This window comes from Salvelinus sp. IW2-2015, linkage group LG26 (genome assembly GCF_002910315.2).
Source record: "Salvelinus sp. IW2-2015 linkage group LG26, ASM291031v2, whole genome shotgun sequence".
Classification (NCBI taxonomy): domain Eukaryota; kingdom Metazoa; phylum Chordata; class Actinopteri; order Salmoniformes; family Salmonidae; genus Salvelinus; species Salvelinus sp. IW2-2015.
Genome location: NC_036866.1, coordinates 46,353,852 through 46,371,100, shown reverse-complemented (window position 1 = coordinate 46,371,100; position 17,249 = coordinate 46,353,852). Strand labels below are relative to the sequence as shown.

The 17,249-nt window shown below is 45.1% G+C and overlaps 1 protein-coding gene across 1 annotated transcript in view; it reads left to right on the top strand.

Annotated features, from left to right (window-relative positions):
* LOC111952402 (neuronal cell adhesion molecule-like) overlaps positions 1–17,249 on the top strand; it is a 113,563-nt gene that overhangs the window by 81,606 nt on the left and 14,708 nt on the right. Inside the window, 15 exon segments of the mRNA XM_070435317.1 lie at positions 4,941–5,119; positions 5,769–5,786; positions 6,357–6,462; positions 6,689–6,882; positions 7,736–7,858; positions 8,219–8,389; positions 10,582–10,638; positions 12,923–13,034; positions 13,850–14,034; positions 14,453–14,584; positions 14,810–14,953; positions 15,113–15,224; positions 15,416–15,582; positions 16,535–16,682; positions 16,934–17,058. Of these exon segments, the coding sequence (XP_070291418.1) occupies positions 5,035–5,119; positions 5,769–5,786; positions 6,357–6,462; positions 6,689–6,882; positions 7,736–7,858; positions 8,219–8,389; positions 10,582–10,638; positions 12,923–13,034; positions 13,850–14,034; positions 14,453–14,584; positions 14,810–14,953; positions 15,113–15,224; positions 15,416–15,582; positions 16,535–16,682; positions 16,934–17,058 (1,879 nt within the window). The 5' untranslated portion in view covers positions 4,941–5,034.

The following is a 17,249-nucleotide window of genomic DNA, read 5'->3' as shown; positions in this document are numbered from 1 at the left end:
ACCATACAGTATCTCCGTCCTCATTGCTCAATCCTTTAGGTCTGTTCTTAGGCTTTAGATGTATAGTAGGGATGGTGTTTCTGGACCCCGGTTGGTTGTGGTGTGGAGGAGATCTGGCGGAGATGAGTGGAAAGGGACAAAAAGGATTGACCGCAGCTCTGGTATGCTCTCATTGGGATTTAATCAGACGCACAATAAAGGTAACGTTTCGATCCGAGTTGAATCTTCGTCAGGTCCTACACCACTGTATAACACACCGACTTCTAGACCTCTAGAGGCCTCTAACCTCTAGAGGCATGTACATCCGGTCAATTGAATACATCCTGTCAATTGAATACCTATATTGCATTAAGATCACAATAAATATTGCACAGTAGACACACTGTATATGGAAAATCAATGCATCAATCATTTTGTAAGGAATATTATATAGGGAAAATGGAAAAAAGCATCCCCCTGTGAGCAGAACACATTTTCTAGAAAATATTTTATGTCTCGTTCCTCGTTTAGACCTCTTGGAGACAGAGTGTTGAGGAAGTGTATCCGAAAGGACTCTCGTCTCAGGAGGAAATTGTCAACATCGCCCCCCCTCTACGTGGCATTTTCACATTTCAATTCCCAGGTAGCAGAGAGAAGACAAGTTGTGCTTTGCCTGCTTGTTTTAAGCACTCTGCTTTTCAGGAGATGAGTAGGTCCGTAGTCCCATGGTTGGTCCTCTACTTCTCCTGCCAGTGGTCGTACTGTGGGTGTGGGGGGGGGGGTATGGGGCCCAGTGGACCCAGACTGTCACACTGCAACACTTCTCCTAGAGATTTACCCCCCCCCCCCCCCCCCAGCACACACACACACACACTCCCCCTCTCTCTTTCTCCTCCTCCTTTCTCTTTTTCTCTCCCTCTCCACTGACCAGCTGGAGGAGAGTTGTTACACCTCATTAATTTGGGATATTAATTCTGTACGGAGCGTTGGCTCAGAGCAATGGCTCCCTCTCAGATAAGAATCCAGGGGGCTTTGGGATTCCACATCCAATTATAATTAACACATTTATTCTCTCCCTCGTCCAGGCCTGCCATATTCGGTCCTCCTGGTCTTTTTTCACTCGATACTATAAATCAGCCAGTCCATGCTACTTTTCACGGCTTCAAATAAATAAAGTGGCCACCGCAGTGTGGCGTTTGTAACGTATCTTCAGTTGTCTCGGTATAAAGATGGTGCTGACAATACCTTATGGCCGGTGTGAATTGACTTAGCGTACGACCGTACGATACAATGTATTTTACAGTAAATGATCTGGTATATTGTCCAGTCTCTTTCATTATGAACTTTATTAGGAGCATTCAGCACTTTACTACAATGAATTTGAGACTGAGCATATATACACTTTGTAGCTTGATATCAAGGCTGTGTGTAACGATCGTCTGTGGTGGTAGAAGGATCAGACCAAAGCGCAGCGTGGTAAGTGTTCGTGTCTTTAATATAAATCCAAAAAACTGAACACAGGAACAAAAACAATAAACGATGATCAAACGAAACAGTACCGTGTGGCGACAAACACTGACACCGGAAACAAACACCCACCAACCAAAAGTGAAACCCAGGCTACCTAAGTGTGATTCTCAATCAGGGACAACGATTGACAGCTGCCTCTGATTGAGAATCATACCAGGCCGAACACAAAACCCCAACATAGAAAACCACACATAGACTGCCCACCCCAACTCACGCCCTGACCATACTAAATAAAGACAAAAGAAAGGAAATAAAGGTCGGAACGTGACACTGTGTTTCTGCTACAGACTCCCCTCTCAGGCTCAGGTCCAGGGCTCCTAGCCTCATGGCCCTAGCAATTGCAAATGAGCTTGATGAATTTGCTCCCATGGATCTTGTTGTGTCGGCCGGTGTACACAGCCCCGTGATTGTCTGCCTTAGGCGACTAACACAGGGTTCCCCCTGGGGAGCAGCGGCCAGGGCCACGTAGAAGACATTAACCCTCCTCTACCCCTTCCTTCATCTTCCTCCCGCTAGCTACGCCGTTACTCTATCAGGCACCAGCCATTCGCTCAGGGCTGCTGGGGGCTGAGACTAGTCCTGAATTGATCACTCCAGACCAACCAATACATCAGCTGCCTGAGGAGCAGTATGGGTTGATTCCATTTCCCACTACTGAGTCAAGCAAAGGCAAGCCGAGCTGTAGCCTACAGGCCTGGCCTGGTTAAGCATCCGCCATAGTTGCTGGAACCGTGCTGGAAAGGACCATGTGAAATGAAAATATCGGAGCAATTGTGTGAAAAAGGGTATAATCCGTCTGAGGCTGAGCCCCCAGAGGCCTCACTCCCAGACTCCCCCAGTCCTGGCCACTGACTCACCCTACGGCCATGGGGGCAGGAAGATGGAGATGAAGACAGACGGAAACAGGGCTGGTTTAATTGGACTATATTATTCCTTTATTGAGTAACACACCTATAAAATCCCAATTCAAATATCACAGGCTGAGATAACAGAGCAGAGCAGTCTTCTTTATAGTGCCTAGGCTGAGGAAATAGCTGTGCCATTTTTATAGCTTTAGTGGGACACACACTGGGGCGCCTTAGGAGGAGGATGGCAAGAAGGCAGGCAGCAGGAGAAAAACAGGTCATACTCCAATTTCTGATTCACAAAAATGTCTCACTCTCCTCCTTAGAGCTGTGTAGTATTTCTACTGTTTGAGGGTAGGGTGTGCATGCGTACCAAGTGTATCGAGACTATTTTATGATTCGGGATACTGTTGCAACTGTTGATTTATGTAAGATGCAAGGATACTCTCTTTAAATAAAGCACTAGTGAGTGAATAACTCTACCAAGCTTACGAAAGAGAAAGAGGCTGGTATTTAGAAGAATCCTTGATTGTCAGTCCAGGGACTGACAACTGTTAAGCCTATTCTCCTATACTGAGTCATCTTTGCAATTGTTCCCTTTTTGCTTTGGCAATTCAGTCTCAGTCTCAGTCTCAGTCTCAGTCTCAGTCTCAGTCTGTCTCTCTCTCTCTCTCTCTCTCTCTCTCTCTCTCTCTCTCTCTCTCTCTCCCCCCCCCCCCCCCCCCCCCCCGGGTGGATAGTGTGCTGCCTGGCAACAGCCAAACCCCTTCATACTGACACATGTGATTTGTACTTAAAGTGTACTTAAAGACACAATCTAATTATTTTATTCAGGCATATTTTATTCAGGGTGGCCAGTCCTCTTCTGTGCCGGGTGGAGATTTGAACATCTTGGCCATGTTCTGTTATAATGTTCATAAATGACCAGCATGGTCAAATAATAGTAATCACAGTGAACAGGTCAGGGTTCCATAGCCGCAGGCAGAACAGTTGAAACTCTAGCAGCAGCACGGCCAGGTGGACTGGGGACAACAAGGAGTCATCATGCCAGGTAGTCCTGAGGCATGGTCCTAGGGCTCAGGTTCTCCGAGAGAGAGAAAGAAAGAAAGAGAGAATTAGAGAGAGCATACTTAAATTCACACAGGACACCGGATAAGACAGGAGAAATACTCCATATATAACAGACTGACCCTAGCCCCCCGACACATAAACTACTGCAGCATAAATACTGATAGGCTAATGAGCTGAAATTGTCCATATGCACAAAAAGTTTATTTTACTAAAATGTTGTGCACAAATTTGTTTACATCCCTGGTAGTGAGAATGTATCATTTGCCAAGATAATTCATACACCTAATAGGTGTGGCATATCAAGAAGCTGATTAAACAGCATGATCATTACACAGGTGCACCTTGTGCTGGGAACGATAAAAGGTCAATCTAGAAGGTGCCGTTTTGTCACACAACACAATGCCACAAATGTCTCCAAGTTTTGAGGAAGCGTGCAATTGACATGTTGACTGCAGGAATGTCCACCAGAGCTGTTGCCAGACTATTGAATGTTAATTCCTCTACCATAAGCTGCCTCCAATTTCGTTTTAGAGAATTTGCCGGTATGTCCAACCGGCCTGACAACCGCAGACCAAGGGTGGCGGGGGTGAATTGAGACCAGCGGCTGCCGGTGGTCTGTGAGTGACTTAATTTCAGTCAGTCAGATAGACAGATAGATAGACAGAAAGTGAGAAAAGAGGAGAGCAGAGAGTGTCTGTCCACTGGCAGGATGTCGTCTGGGGGTGATGGTTGATATAATCGATATGGCAGGTGCCTAATGGTACTGTCGTCATTGCAGTGACTATCTGAGCTAAATGAAGCCATATGGGCCATGTCGCTCCCTATTCCAGTGCACTACATCACAACGACACACACACACACACACACACACACACATCTAGATCAAAACGATAGCTCCCAGCCTCCCAGCCAAGTCCCTCACCATCTGCATGGCAAGGGCCATCGATCCACAGTCACAGCAACAGCCATCTATATATGTCTCTCTAGAGTGAATTGTGACTTTCTCATTCACATATTGATATAACTGTAATTCTGAAGTGTGTCAGTCTCATATTCATGATTGTTTTACAACCATGCATACTGGATTTGGTTTTCATCGCAATAATGTATGTTTCTGTATGTTCCCTCTCCCCTTCTATTTTTGTATCCATCCATTTCTCTCTCTGTCTCTCTGCCTCTCTGCCTCTCTCGCTCTCTGTGTCTCTGTGTCTCTCTCTCTCATTCTGTCTCTCTCTCTCCCTCTCTCTCTGTGTCTCTCTGTCTTTCTCTGTTTCTCTCTGTCTCTCTGCCCCTCTCTCTGTCTCTTTCTCTGTCTCTCTCTCTCTGCCTCTCTGTCTCTCTCTCTCTCCCTCTCTGTCTCTCTCGGTCTCTGTCTTTCTCTGTTTCTCTCTGTCTCTCTCTCTGTCGCTCTCTCTCTCTGCCATTCTCTCTCTCTCCCTCTGCCATTCCCTCTCTCCCATTCTGCCACTCTCTCTTTATGTCTCTCTATGTCTCTCTCTCTCTCTGTCTCTCTAGTTGTGTATGTGCACGTGGCCGAGGCGTTCTGATTGAGGGGAGAGGCGGGACTTATCTCTGTCTGGGGGAGGACCTTTGCGTCAGACAACCAATCATGGAGAGGACGAGKGCGAGAGCAACAGTGTTCCTGATGCTGTTCCTGGGTAACCTCGGCAACGCTCTGGAGGTCCCGCTAGATCGTAAGAACTATTAACACATCACAGTCAAGAACATTCAAGCACTGTGGAGTCTGGTAGAGGTTGTAATAACCTCGAAAGAGTCATCTCTTTGTAACTGTTGGCTCCCACTAGACCGTAAGAACTTAACACATCATAGTCTCTCTCTCTCTGTCTCTCTCTCTCTCTCTCTTTCTCTCTCCTTTGGCCTCACTCTTCCTCGCTGCTTCTCAAAGTCAAAGTTGTATTGATATGCATACAGAGTCTGTAAGATGAGTCAGTAAGAGAGAATAATATTCTTTATTGATCCAAGGCTTTTGTAAATGTGGCTACTTAGGTTTTCGTAATGAACACATACCTTGTTGCCTCATTGCATTTGTATACCTTCGCTGAGTAAGAAGAGTAGGTTTTCTTGTCGTTTTTTTAAGTGCTCAGAGACCCATACCCACCCCAAAGTCATAATGTGGAACTATAACTACTGTATGTTGTGTGAGTAATGTTTGGAATCATTGACCGTGTCGGAAGCTATCTAATGCCTGGAAAAGGTAACTAACTCTTCTTCTGTCCACCATGTTCTGAAGGGGAGTAACAGAGGGGGTTTCTTTTTTCAACACTAATGTCTGGCTCTCTTTATTATGTCAAAAAAATGTATGCGGATTCTTGGGGGGAAAAGCTAAAGTTCTGGAAGGATGTAAGTTAAGTTCCCCTGTCACCATGCCTGTGTCAATTCAGTGTGACCACAGAGACTGTGACTTGAGCACTTTGCGTTGTGATTTTGGGGATTTCATGWATTGTCGCTGTTGGTTTTGCGCTTATCCGTGTGGATTTGAGCATCGGCCTGACTTGCATGCAGTGCTCTTGTTGTTGATTTGTATGCTTCTTTTGTGTGGTGTGGTTTTGCTGTGATTCAGTGGGAAAACGTCATGTCCCGTAGAACACATAAGGCATGATTCCTCMTATCAGTTATTTTAAATAGTAAATCCGTCTTCTGTTCCTTTGGAGAGAAATACATTTCAAGAAAGATGATTATGAAGCAGAATATCCAGGACTGTACTTCAGTCCACTGCATGCTTTGATGTTCCCGTCATTCAACTGGTTATTTGAKCTTAATGTTATGGTCGGCAATTTAGCCCGATTCAATTTGAGTGCAGTGAGCCGGTCCAGCCCTGCTCGCTGTGTGCTTGATCAATAACAGTTGAAAACTTAGTTATGCAGAAAGGGCAGGGATTGGTATGACTGTGTCCCTCTGTGCTTGCCGTAGTGCCGCAGCCACCAACCATTACCCACCAGTCTCCCAAGGATTACATCATCGACCCTCGGGAGAACATCGTYATCCACTGTGATGCCAAGGGGAAGCCGCATCCCAGGTACACACACACACACACACATACGCATGTACACGTGCACACACGCACACACACACAAAGCCAATTGTTATTCCGCTCGCACTTGTGTCAAATGGCAAAGTAGTTGGCTAAATCCCGAACAGATATATTGATTAGCCAATTTATTAGCTATATAAAATACTCTGTGCTACAATGAGAGTTAAAGTGATTTAGATGTTCACTAACATTGACATCAATCCACTTACAGCTTTTCGTGGACCAGGAACGGGACCCACTTTGACATTGACCAGGACCCCAAGGTCACAATGCGACCCCACTCTGGCACCCTGGTGGTGGACATCAGTGGAGAGAAGGTTGAGTCATATGAGGGGGTGTACCAGTGTACGGCCAGGAACGAACATGGGACTGCAGTATCAAACAATATCGTCATCAGACAGTCCAGTAAGCATCTCTAAGATGTGTTATCGCGTTCACCTTTTCGCTGTCATTTTCTGTCTTTCTCGCTCTCTCTGTCTCCCTCTCTCCCTCTCTCATTTTCTCCCTCTCTCTCCCGCTCTCTTTCTCTGGCTGGGCCTCTCACCATTCTGTCTCTCCGATATCTCACCTCTCAGTCATCTCATATCACCTCATGTCTGTCTCACTCTATTCTCCACTGAGCTCATCTCTGACGTGTCTCTGATTTGTGACCATTCAATCTGTCTCTTTCTCTCTTTTCTTGAAACGAATAAGATGTATTTTCCATCATCAATGCTCTCTTCATGGCAGGTAAAGGTTACTTGTGGAAAGACAGCATGATAATAATTGTTACCTGGATACACCTATTTAACCTTTAGGTTGATGCGATTTAGTAGCTTAAACTCATTCCTTCCATGTAGCTAGAACTCATTCCTTCCATGTAGCTAGAACTCATTCCTTCCATGTAGCTTGAACTCATTCCTTCCATGTAGCTAGAACTCATTCCTTCCATGTAGCTAGAACTCATTCCTTCCATGTAGCTAGAACTCATTCCTTCCATGTAGCTTGAACTCATTCCTTCCATGTAGCTCGAACTCATTCCTTCCATGTAGCTAGAACTCATTCCTTCCACGTAGCTTGAACTCATTCCTTCCACGTAGCTAGAACTCATTCCTTCCACGTAGCTGGAACTCACTACTTCCATGTCCCCTTGTTCTCTCAGACCTTTTGGTGACATCCGATGACTGTAGAAACCACATACTGGTACAGTATACCATGTTTTCCTTGTGTGTATTTGGGCTATCTAACTTATGAGGTGTGTTCCTCTCCACCTCTTCAGGGTCCCCCTTGTGGTCGAAGGAAAGAAACGAGCCGATCATCGTTCAGGAGGGCGTGTCTCTGGTGCTACAGTGCCGGCCCCCTGCCGGCCTGCCCCCWCCCATCATCTTCTGGATGGACATCAGTAAGTCGCATGCTATTTGTTATGTCTAGGCCTGTTAGCGTCATACTGTACATAGAGAAGGAGAAATGCAAACACCAGAGTTTCCGAATGGGGAAATCCTTAGATCGTCTGTCCTGTTTCTTTCTGGGTTCTTTGCTTGTAATTGATGAAATTAAATGAGATATTTACTAAAGTAATTGATGAAATTAAATGAGATATTTCCTAAAGTCTCCAAACTGTTGCTCACTGACATTCCTCCTAATTGCCACCTCTTCCTCCGTCTCCCAGAGACCGACTCGGATCATTAGGATATCCCAGGCCTTAACCATGTCTCTCCCCCTTCCCTTTCGACTGAAACACCACTCTCCTCTCCTCCCTTAGACTTCCAGAGGCTGCCTCAGAGCAGCCGTGTGTCCCAGGCGTTGAACGGAGACCTGCACTTCTCCAACGTCCTGAAGGAGGACTCGAGAAACGACTACATCTGTTACGCCCGCTTCCCTCACACACAGACCATCCAGCAGAAACAACCCATCACCGTCACAGTGCTCAACCGTAAGTGCGTGCGTGTGCCCATGTGTGCACGAGTGAATGCGAGCATGTGTGTTCCTGCGTGTGGGTGTGAACGGGCTTGCGCGTTGAATGTGTGTGTCAGTTTGGGTAGGAGGGAAAGTGTGTTTCCTATCTCTGATCCCAACCTCAGCGTCGCCAGGAGTAGTCCAGTAGTCATTATGATGAAAAGACACATTGTAAAATACCTTATAGGTTATTCTCTGCATTACGTGCAATGTAGCCCCACCATCAAGTTAACTGATTCTGTAAAGCCTCTGCTTTCATGACTGCTCTGTATAGTGTACACTCTCAACAACAAAAGGCCTTCTCATACAGTCTAGCGTTTACCACTGACTGATTGCCATGATGCCAAATTGTCCAGACCGTACAGATTCACAGACGAGGTTTGATGACCAATATCTACAGTTGAAGTCGGAAGTTTACATACACCTTAGCCAAATACATTTAAACTCAGTTTTTCACAATTCCTGACATTTAATCCTAGTAAAAATTCCCTGTCTTAGGTCAGTTAGGATCACCACTTTATTTTAAGAATGTGAAATGTCAGAATAATAGTAGAGAGAATGATTTATTTCAGCTTTTATTTCTTTCATCACATTCCCAGTGGGTCAGAGGTTTACATACACTCAATTTCGTATTTGGTAGCATTGCCTTTAAATTGTTTAACTTGGGTCCAATGTTTCAGGTAGCCTTCCACAAGCTTCCACAATAAGTTGGGTGAATTTCTCCTGACAGAGCTGGGTTGGGTCCCATTCCTCCTGACAGAGCTGGTGTAACTGAGTCAGGTTTGTAGGCCTCCTTGCTCGCACACGCTTTTTTCGGTTCTGCCCACAAATGTTCTATAGTATTGAGGTCAGGGCTTTGTGATGGCCACTCCAATACCTTGACTTGTTGTCCTTAAGCCATTTGCCACAACTTTGGAAGTATGGTTGAGCATTGTCCATTTGGAAGACCCATTTCGACCAAGCTTAACTTCCTGACTGATGTCTTGAGATGTTGCTTCAATATATCCACATAATTTTCCTACCTCATGATGCCATCTATTTTGTGAAGTGCACCAGTCCCTCCTGCAGCAAAGCACCCCACAACATGATGCTGCCACCCCGTGCTTCATGGTTGGGATGGTGTTCTTTGGCTTGCAAGCCTCACCCTTTTCCCCCTTTTTCCTCCAAACATAACGATGGTCATTATGGCCAAACAGTTCTATATTTTGTTTTATCAGACAGAGGACTTTTCCAAAAAGTACGATCTTTGTCCCCATGTGCAGTTGCAAACGTAGTCTGGCTTTTTATGGCGGTTTTGGAGCAGTGGCTTCTTCCTTGCTGAGCAGCCTTTCAGGTTATGTCGATATAGGACTCGTTTTGCTGTGGATATAGATACTTTTGTACCTCTTTCCTCCAGCATCTTCACAAGGTCCTATGCTGTTGTTCTGGGATTGATTTGCACTTTTTGCACCAAAGTTACGTTCATCTCTAGGAGACAGAACGCGTCTCCTTCCTGAGCGGTATGACGGCTGCGTGGTCCCATGGTGTTTATACTTGCGTACTATTGTTTGTACAGATTAACGTGGTACCTTCAGGCGCTTGGAAATCGCTCCCAAGGATGAACCAGTGTACAATTTTTTTTCTGAGGTCTTGAGAGAGAGGCACTGAGTTTGAAGGTAGGCCTTGAAATACACCCACAGGTACACATCCAATTGACTCAAATGATGTCAATTAGCCTATCAGAAGCTTCTAAAGCCATGACATAATTTTCTGGAATWTTCCAAGCTGTTTAAAGGCACAGTCAACTTAGTGTATGTAAACTTCTGACCCACTGGAATTGTGATACAGTGAATTATAAGTGAAATAATCTGTCTGTGAACAATTGTTGGATACATTTCTTGTGTCATGCACAAAGTAGATGTCCTAACCGACTTGCCAAAACTATAGTTTGTTGACAAGAAATTTGTGGAGTGTTTGAAAAACRAGTTTTAATAACTCGTGTATGTAAACTTCCGACTTCAACTGTAGGCTTTTTTAATGTATGATCAGTATCCAGTATTTTGTTCCGTTCACACGGTTTGATTTTAGAATCAAGCATTTATGTTAATTTTGCCCAATCCCTTTACTGCTTGTTTACTATCACTCGATTTCAACATGTGGCATGTTTGATTATTTCCTGTTGTGTTACAGTGGATGCAATCAATGAGACTGTTGCTGCTTTATACAATGAAACTGATTTTCTTAGTGGTGAGTTTTGGTACCCCCTAGTGGTCATCCTCCTCCCGTAGTAATCAACCAACTAGATACCAACCTCTAACGTTACAGTAACCCCTTAACCGTTTCCCTAGTGATTTCTCCCTACGTTGGTTGGCAACCAATATTAGCAATCAAACACATAACTAGCATTAACCCTTTACCCTAGTGATACCCTTTCCCGTAGTAGTAAACCAACACTAGAACTCAAACCACTAACATTCAACCCTTAAACGGCTCCCAACTTCTGATCCTGACTTGTCCAATGAAATAACATTTTGTGAGAGACTACATTCTTTTCGACAGCAACTATTTATTAACATCATTTCAAATGCTGAACTGCCTGATGTTCTGCCTTTGCCATCCTCATACACAACATGGCCAAAAGTATGTGGGCATCCCTTCAAATTAGTGGATTCGGCTGTTTCAGCCACACCCGTTGCTGACAGGTGTATAAAATCGAGCACACCGCCATGCAATCTCCATAGAGAAACATTGACAGTAGAATGGCCCGTACTGAAATGCTCAGTGACTTTCAACGTGGCACCGTTATTGGACCTTTCCGACAAGTCAGTTCGTCAGAATTCTGCCCTGCTAGAGCTGCCCCGGTCAACTGTAAGTGCTGTTATTGTCAAGTGGAAACATCTAGGAGCRACAACAGCTCAGCTGCGAAGTGGTAGGCCACACGAGTTCACAGAATGGGACCGCCKAGTGCTGAAGCACGTAGTGTGTAATAATCTTCTGTCCTCGGTTGCAATTCTCACTACCGAGTTCCAAACTGCCTCTGGAAGCAACGGCAGCACAAGATCTGTTCGTCGTGAGCCTCATGAAATGGGTTTCCATGGCACACAAGCCTAGGATAGCCATGCGCAATGCTCTGGAGTCTGGAGCAGTGGAAACGTTCTCTGAAAGGATGAATCACACTTCACCGTCTGGTAGTCCGACAGACGAATCTGGGTTTGGCGGATGCCAGGAGAACGCTWCCTGCCCCAATGCATAGTGCCAACTGTAAAGTTTGGTGGAGGAGGAATAGGTCTGGGGCTGTTTTTCACGGTTCGGGCTAGGCCCCTTAGTTCCAGTGAAGGAAAATCTTAACGCTACAGCATACAATGACATTCTAGACGATTCTGTGCTTTCAACTTTGTGGCAACAGTTTGGGGAAGGCTGTTTCTGTTTCTTGTGGCTGAATGGAAGCAAGTCCCCGCAGCAATGTTCCAACATCTAGTGGAAAGCCTTCCCAGAAGAGTGGAGACTGTTTAACAACAAAGGGGGGGACCAACTCCATATTAATTCCCATGATTTTGGAATGAGATGTTCAACGAGCAGGTGTCCACACACTTTTGGTCACRTAGTGTATCTTGTAAATGGACAAATAGCATTATATATTTTATTCAGTAGACTACTTTAACAAAAAAAAAACTTTCTCTATTATAGTAATATATTGAATTAGAGCAAGGTAGATTGACAGCTTCCAAACTGTGAATGTTCCAACCACTACCAACACCCCAGTTTGTTATTCGATTATTTTCACACCAGCCAACCTAATTCTTTCCTCCCAAACCACKTTTAAAACACTCTTTCATCTCCTATCAGTTCATTTCTCATTGTTTGTAAAAGCATCACTTCCTGTGTGTCTGTCTGTCTGGTACCCTGAAGATACATGTCGTGTGTATAGATATAGTCAGTCATTTTGTCAGGAGGCTACATCAAAGCCAATCGGAGGGAGTCGATTCTCGAAGTAATGCTTTCATGTGCCTCAATTAATGTCTACATGTATCATCGTTGCCACAATCACAAGCGCCATTTGTTGAACTCGTGAAATCATAACCACCAATAATCCTTTTGATTGTCCTCAAAGTATTTGTTATCCTTATCTTACACTACTAGAAAGTAGTTTACTGTTATAGCTGGATAGGAAAATACATGTTCTACAAATGTATACCGCCTCTTAGTACCCCTCGACCAAAGAGCACCTTCACAGTAAGTGATGAAGGCGAGGATTCAATCCAATACAGATTTAGCACCTTCACACAGCGATAGACTTTTAATTAAAGGCCATTTTCCTATATGCTTGCGGAGATCAGGTTCACTAAAAACTCTGCTCAAACAGGAATCACCTTTGAAAGTCAATTGCTGGGTTTGAGTGTGTGAGCCCTGACCTGGTCCTCCACAGTGGCTCAGCGCTGACTGGTAGAAGAGCCATAGAAATAGAATAGATAGAACAGTAGAAGTCTTGTTGTGACTAACTGTGTCTCTGACCCGTCCCCTGTGACTGCAGATGGCTCGGCGGAGGAGAGGAGACCCACCTTCCTGATTCCGTCTGGCTCCAGCAGCTCCAAGATGGTGCTGAGAGGACAGGTCCTGGAGCTGGAGTGTATCGCTGAGGGACTGTAAGGACACAGTGTCAACGAGAAAATGTCCATTTGTTTTACCTGTATTATGTTTTTAATATACCTCTATTATTAATGCATTATACCATTTTGTATGTGTGCTTATACACTGACTGTGCAAAACATTATGCTCTTTCCATGACATAGACTGACCTGGTGAATCCAGGTAAAAGCTATGATCCCTTAATGATGTCACTTGTTAAATCCACTTCAATCAGTGTTGATGAAGGGGAGGAGACAGGTTAAAGAAGGATCTTTAAGCGTCAAGACAATTGAGACATGGATTGTGTATGTGTGCCATTCAGAGGGTAAATGGGCAAGACAAAAGATTTATATGCCTTTGAACGGGGTATTGCTGTAGGTGCCAGGCGCACCGGTTTGTGTCAAGAACTGCAACGCTGCTGGGTTTTTCAGTTTCCCGTGTGTATCAGGAATGGTCTACCACCCAAAGGACATCCAGCCAACTTGACACAACTGTGGGAAGCATTGGAGTCAACATGGCCCAGCATCCCTGTGSAATGCTTTCGACACCTTGTAAAAAGGGAAAGGGAGATACCTAGTCAGTTGTACAACTGAAAGCATTCAACTGAAATGTCTTCCGCATTTAACCCAACCCCTCTGAATCAGAGAGGTGCGGGGGGCTGCCTTAATCGACATCCACGTCTTCGTAGAGTCCATGCCCCGAGATATTGAGGCTGTTCTGAAAGCAGAAGGAGGGGGGGGGGGGGGGGGGGTTCACTGGAAACTTCTAATGTGTTCCCTATCTCTCTTTCTCCTCCCCCTCCCTCCCACCCTCCCTCTCCTCCCCCCTCCAGACCCACTCCAGAGGTGTCATGGAGTAAGGTGAGCGGGGAGTTCCCTGCCAAGCGGACCTCCTTCCTGCACTTCCAGAAGACACTGCGTATCGTTGACGTGTCTGAGGCGGACGCCGGAGAGTACCGCTGCACCGCCCGCAACCGCCTGGCCTCCGTACACCACACCATCCGCGTCACCGTCAAAGGTGTGTCATGTGACTTAGCAGTTAGTGCCACTGACTGGCTGGCACACATGTAGCCTATAGCAGAGTGGTCATGGGTTAGAATTCAACCCGCTGCTCTTCTGACTTGCGGTCGTCCTACTTTTCCTGTCTGCTTTTCACTATGCTGTTCAATAGCACCACAAAACAATGGTCAGTGATGAGCAGGGCTGAAATCGGTCGGGAACACACGGCTGACTTGTTCTATGTGCCTTCTGGGCTTCTATGCTGTCTATCTATCTCCCGTATAGATTTTTAAATGGTGTTATCTGGAGCAGGGGGTTCAGTCATTAACTGGTTGCCTGCCTTTCGATATTGTTCACTGTGCCGTTGTTGCTGACCCTTTTGTGATGCGAGGTAATCAATAACCCAACCATCGGCTTGCCTTGTGTTCCCCTCCCAGCGGCCCCGTACTGGATCAGTACCCCCAGAAACCTGGTGCTGGCTCCCAGGGAGAGGGGTAATATGATCTGCAGGGCCAGTGGTACCCCCAAACCCACCATCACCTGGGCCATGAACGGAATCCCCATAGAAAGTGAGTACTCAGTATTGATTGATTGATTGATTGATTGATTGATTGAGTGGCATTGCCTATGTCTCGTACAGTGTACTCACTGTGCACACACACTAAAGTATATTTCCCCAAATACTTGCAATGAAGTCATTGTATGTGCCAATGTGAGGTTTAGACAAGGTTCAAGTGAATCATTTTTATAGGTTTATGATGACACTTTTGACACTTGTTTTGATCCTTTGATAGATTCACCGAAGGACCCTAGTAGGAAGGTGGAGGGTGACACCATCATCTTCGAGGAAGTCCAGACTGGATCCAGTGCAGTCTACCAGTGCAACGCCTCCAATGAATATGGATATCTGCTGTCCAATGCCTTCGTCAACGTTCTCTGTGAGTCAGCACATACTTGAATTTAGAACTCAGCTTTTTCTGTCTCTGCTTCGGATTGCATCCTGACGTGATCTACACCGCATGAACTCAGCACTCACTCTTGTTGTCACATGGTTTATCATGAGGAATTTAAGTATATCATCGTTGTTGTCTCTATAGCTGAAACACCCAGAGTCCTGACTCCAGCTAACAAGGTCTACCAGGTGATCAGGAACACCCACGCCTTACTGGACTGTTCCTCCTTCGGCTCGCCCATCCCCAAAATAACATGGTGAGTTCATGACCCATTGCATTCTTAGAAGACCACGTCCAGATTTTCCACCCTTCTCTCAAAGTTTCCACTATTGTTAAAATCCATGATGAGGAGGAGAGGGGTGGGAGAAGTTGTGGAGAATATGTGACGCAGTCAAAATGTTCCCGGCTTAGAAGCTCATAGCCGGTGGTTCCCTTATCCCCTGTCAGGTTTAAGGACAGCAGGTCCAGCACCCTGGACGGGGACCCCTACGTGCTGCATGAGAACGGGACTCTGGAGATACATGTGGCCCAGGCYGTCAACAGTGGGAAGTACACTTGTGTGGCCAGGAACTCTCTGGGCATCTCTGAGAACCACGTCTATCTTGAGGTCAAAGGTGAGAGCCTAGGATTACCACAATACACCCTGTTTTATGCCTTTTTGTTATTTAGCTTTTTTGAAACCAACTTCCAAGAGTTGCTGAAAATATTTGTCAATATCCTGCTTCTCTACCTGGCATCATTTCTGAAGGACGGTTACAATACAGAATGTATAACAGCTGAACAAGCTTGGGTTCATCCTTTAGAGGAGAGTGGGGTAACCTGAGCCCTGTTTTACATTCAGTATTACTCCGTCAAGGGAAATGTAGTATTCTTTCTAACATAGGTTAGCTACATATATTTTAGGATGTTGTGTTTCCCTGGAAATAATTAGAATTCTTGTAAACATTTGTCCCAAAAAAGTGTTCTCTTGGTACTCCTTAACCCGAGTATGGGGTAAATTGACCCGCGGGACAGTGTAAGTTAAGACACCTACAAATGTCTGCACTGAATGAAATATTACCACGATCTTTTTAAAACAATGTCGTTCTTTATTTCCCAAACACAATTCAACACAATCACAATCACTTTTTTGTCTTTTAATAATTTTAAGCATATTGGTTTAACTTACCCCAAAGCAAACATGACTATATTAGCCCACACAGTTACAAGGATGCGCTTACATGCTCGGTTTAGGACCTCGTATTGAAGCTTATAGAGACCCCAACTGATGTATAGAACAATCTTGAATATCTACGTTGGTTCAAATACAAGCATAATGAAACCTGAACACAATAAATTCATTTGACTTGGTGAAAATCCGTTTTTTTTKKACTTAACTTGCTTASCACTTTTTCCATGTGGTTTCTTGGTTGACACTCCATGAAATGATGACCTCTTCCTAACTATTTTGTCAAATGATTMATTTTGGTTTATAGTTTCCTAGAAACAAGGGAGGCTCAACTTWCCCCTTTGACTCAACTTACTCTGCTCTCCTTTACTGAGTTTCCTGACCCCCTCTCCCCTCAGAGCCCACGCGTATCCTGAAGCAGCCGGAGTACAAGGTGGTGCAGAGCAACATGAACGTGGTGTTTGAGTGTAAAGTAAAACACGACCCCTCCCTCATCCCTACCATGACCTGGGTCAAAGACAACGGAGAACTACCCGACGACGAGAGGTCAATGGTCGTCAAACACACATTTTCCAACATAGAGCACCATGCAATTATATCTACAACGGTCAATCCGAGCTTTATAGTATGTCTCCTCTTGTGACAGTATTTTAGGTTATCCGTTATTCCATCAAGGCTAATCTTCCTGACTTCATACACAAAACACACAAATCAACCCAAACAAAAGGGTTGTACACTAACATAAGAGGACATAAGAGGAGACATTAAACTGACTGACATTGACTATGTCTTCCCAGGTTTCTGGTGGACTCTGACAGCCTGACCATAACCGACGTGACAGAGGATGATGCAGGAACTTACACCTGCATCATGACCACCACTCTGGACCAGGACTCTGCTAGCGCTGAGCTCACCGTTGTCGGTATGTTCACTCTCTCATACGAACAATCTCCACATGCTTTTGTGAATCCTTCAAGTACAAGTGTAACTGGGTTTTTACCTTCCTTGAAGTATAACAGCATTTCTGTTAAGAGTATGGGTTAGTGTTGTTGGGGGAAAATAACATTATTCTGTCGTAAATGTGTAATAATACCCAGTGAGAGAGAGAAGGTG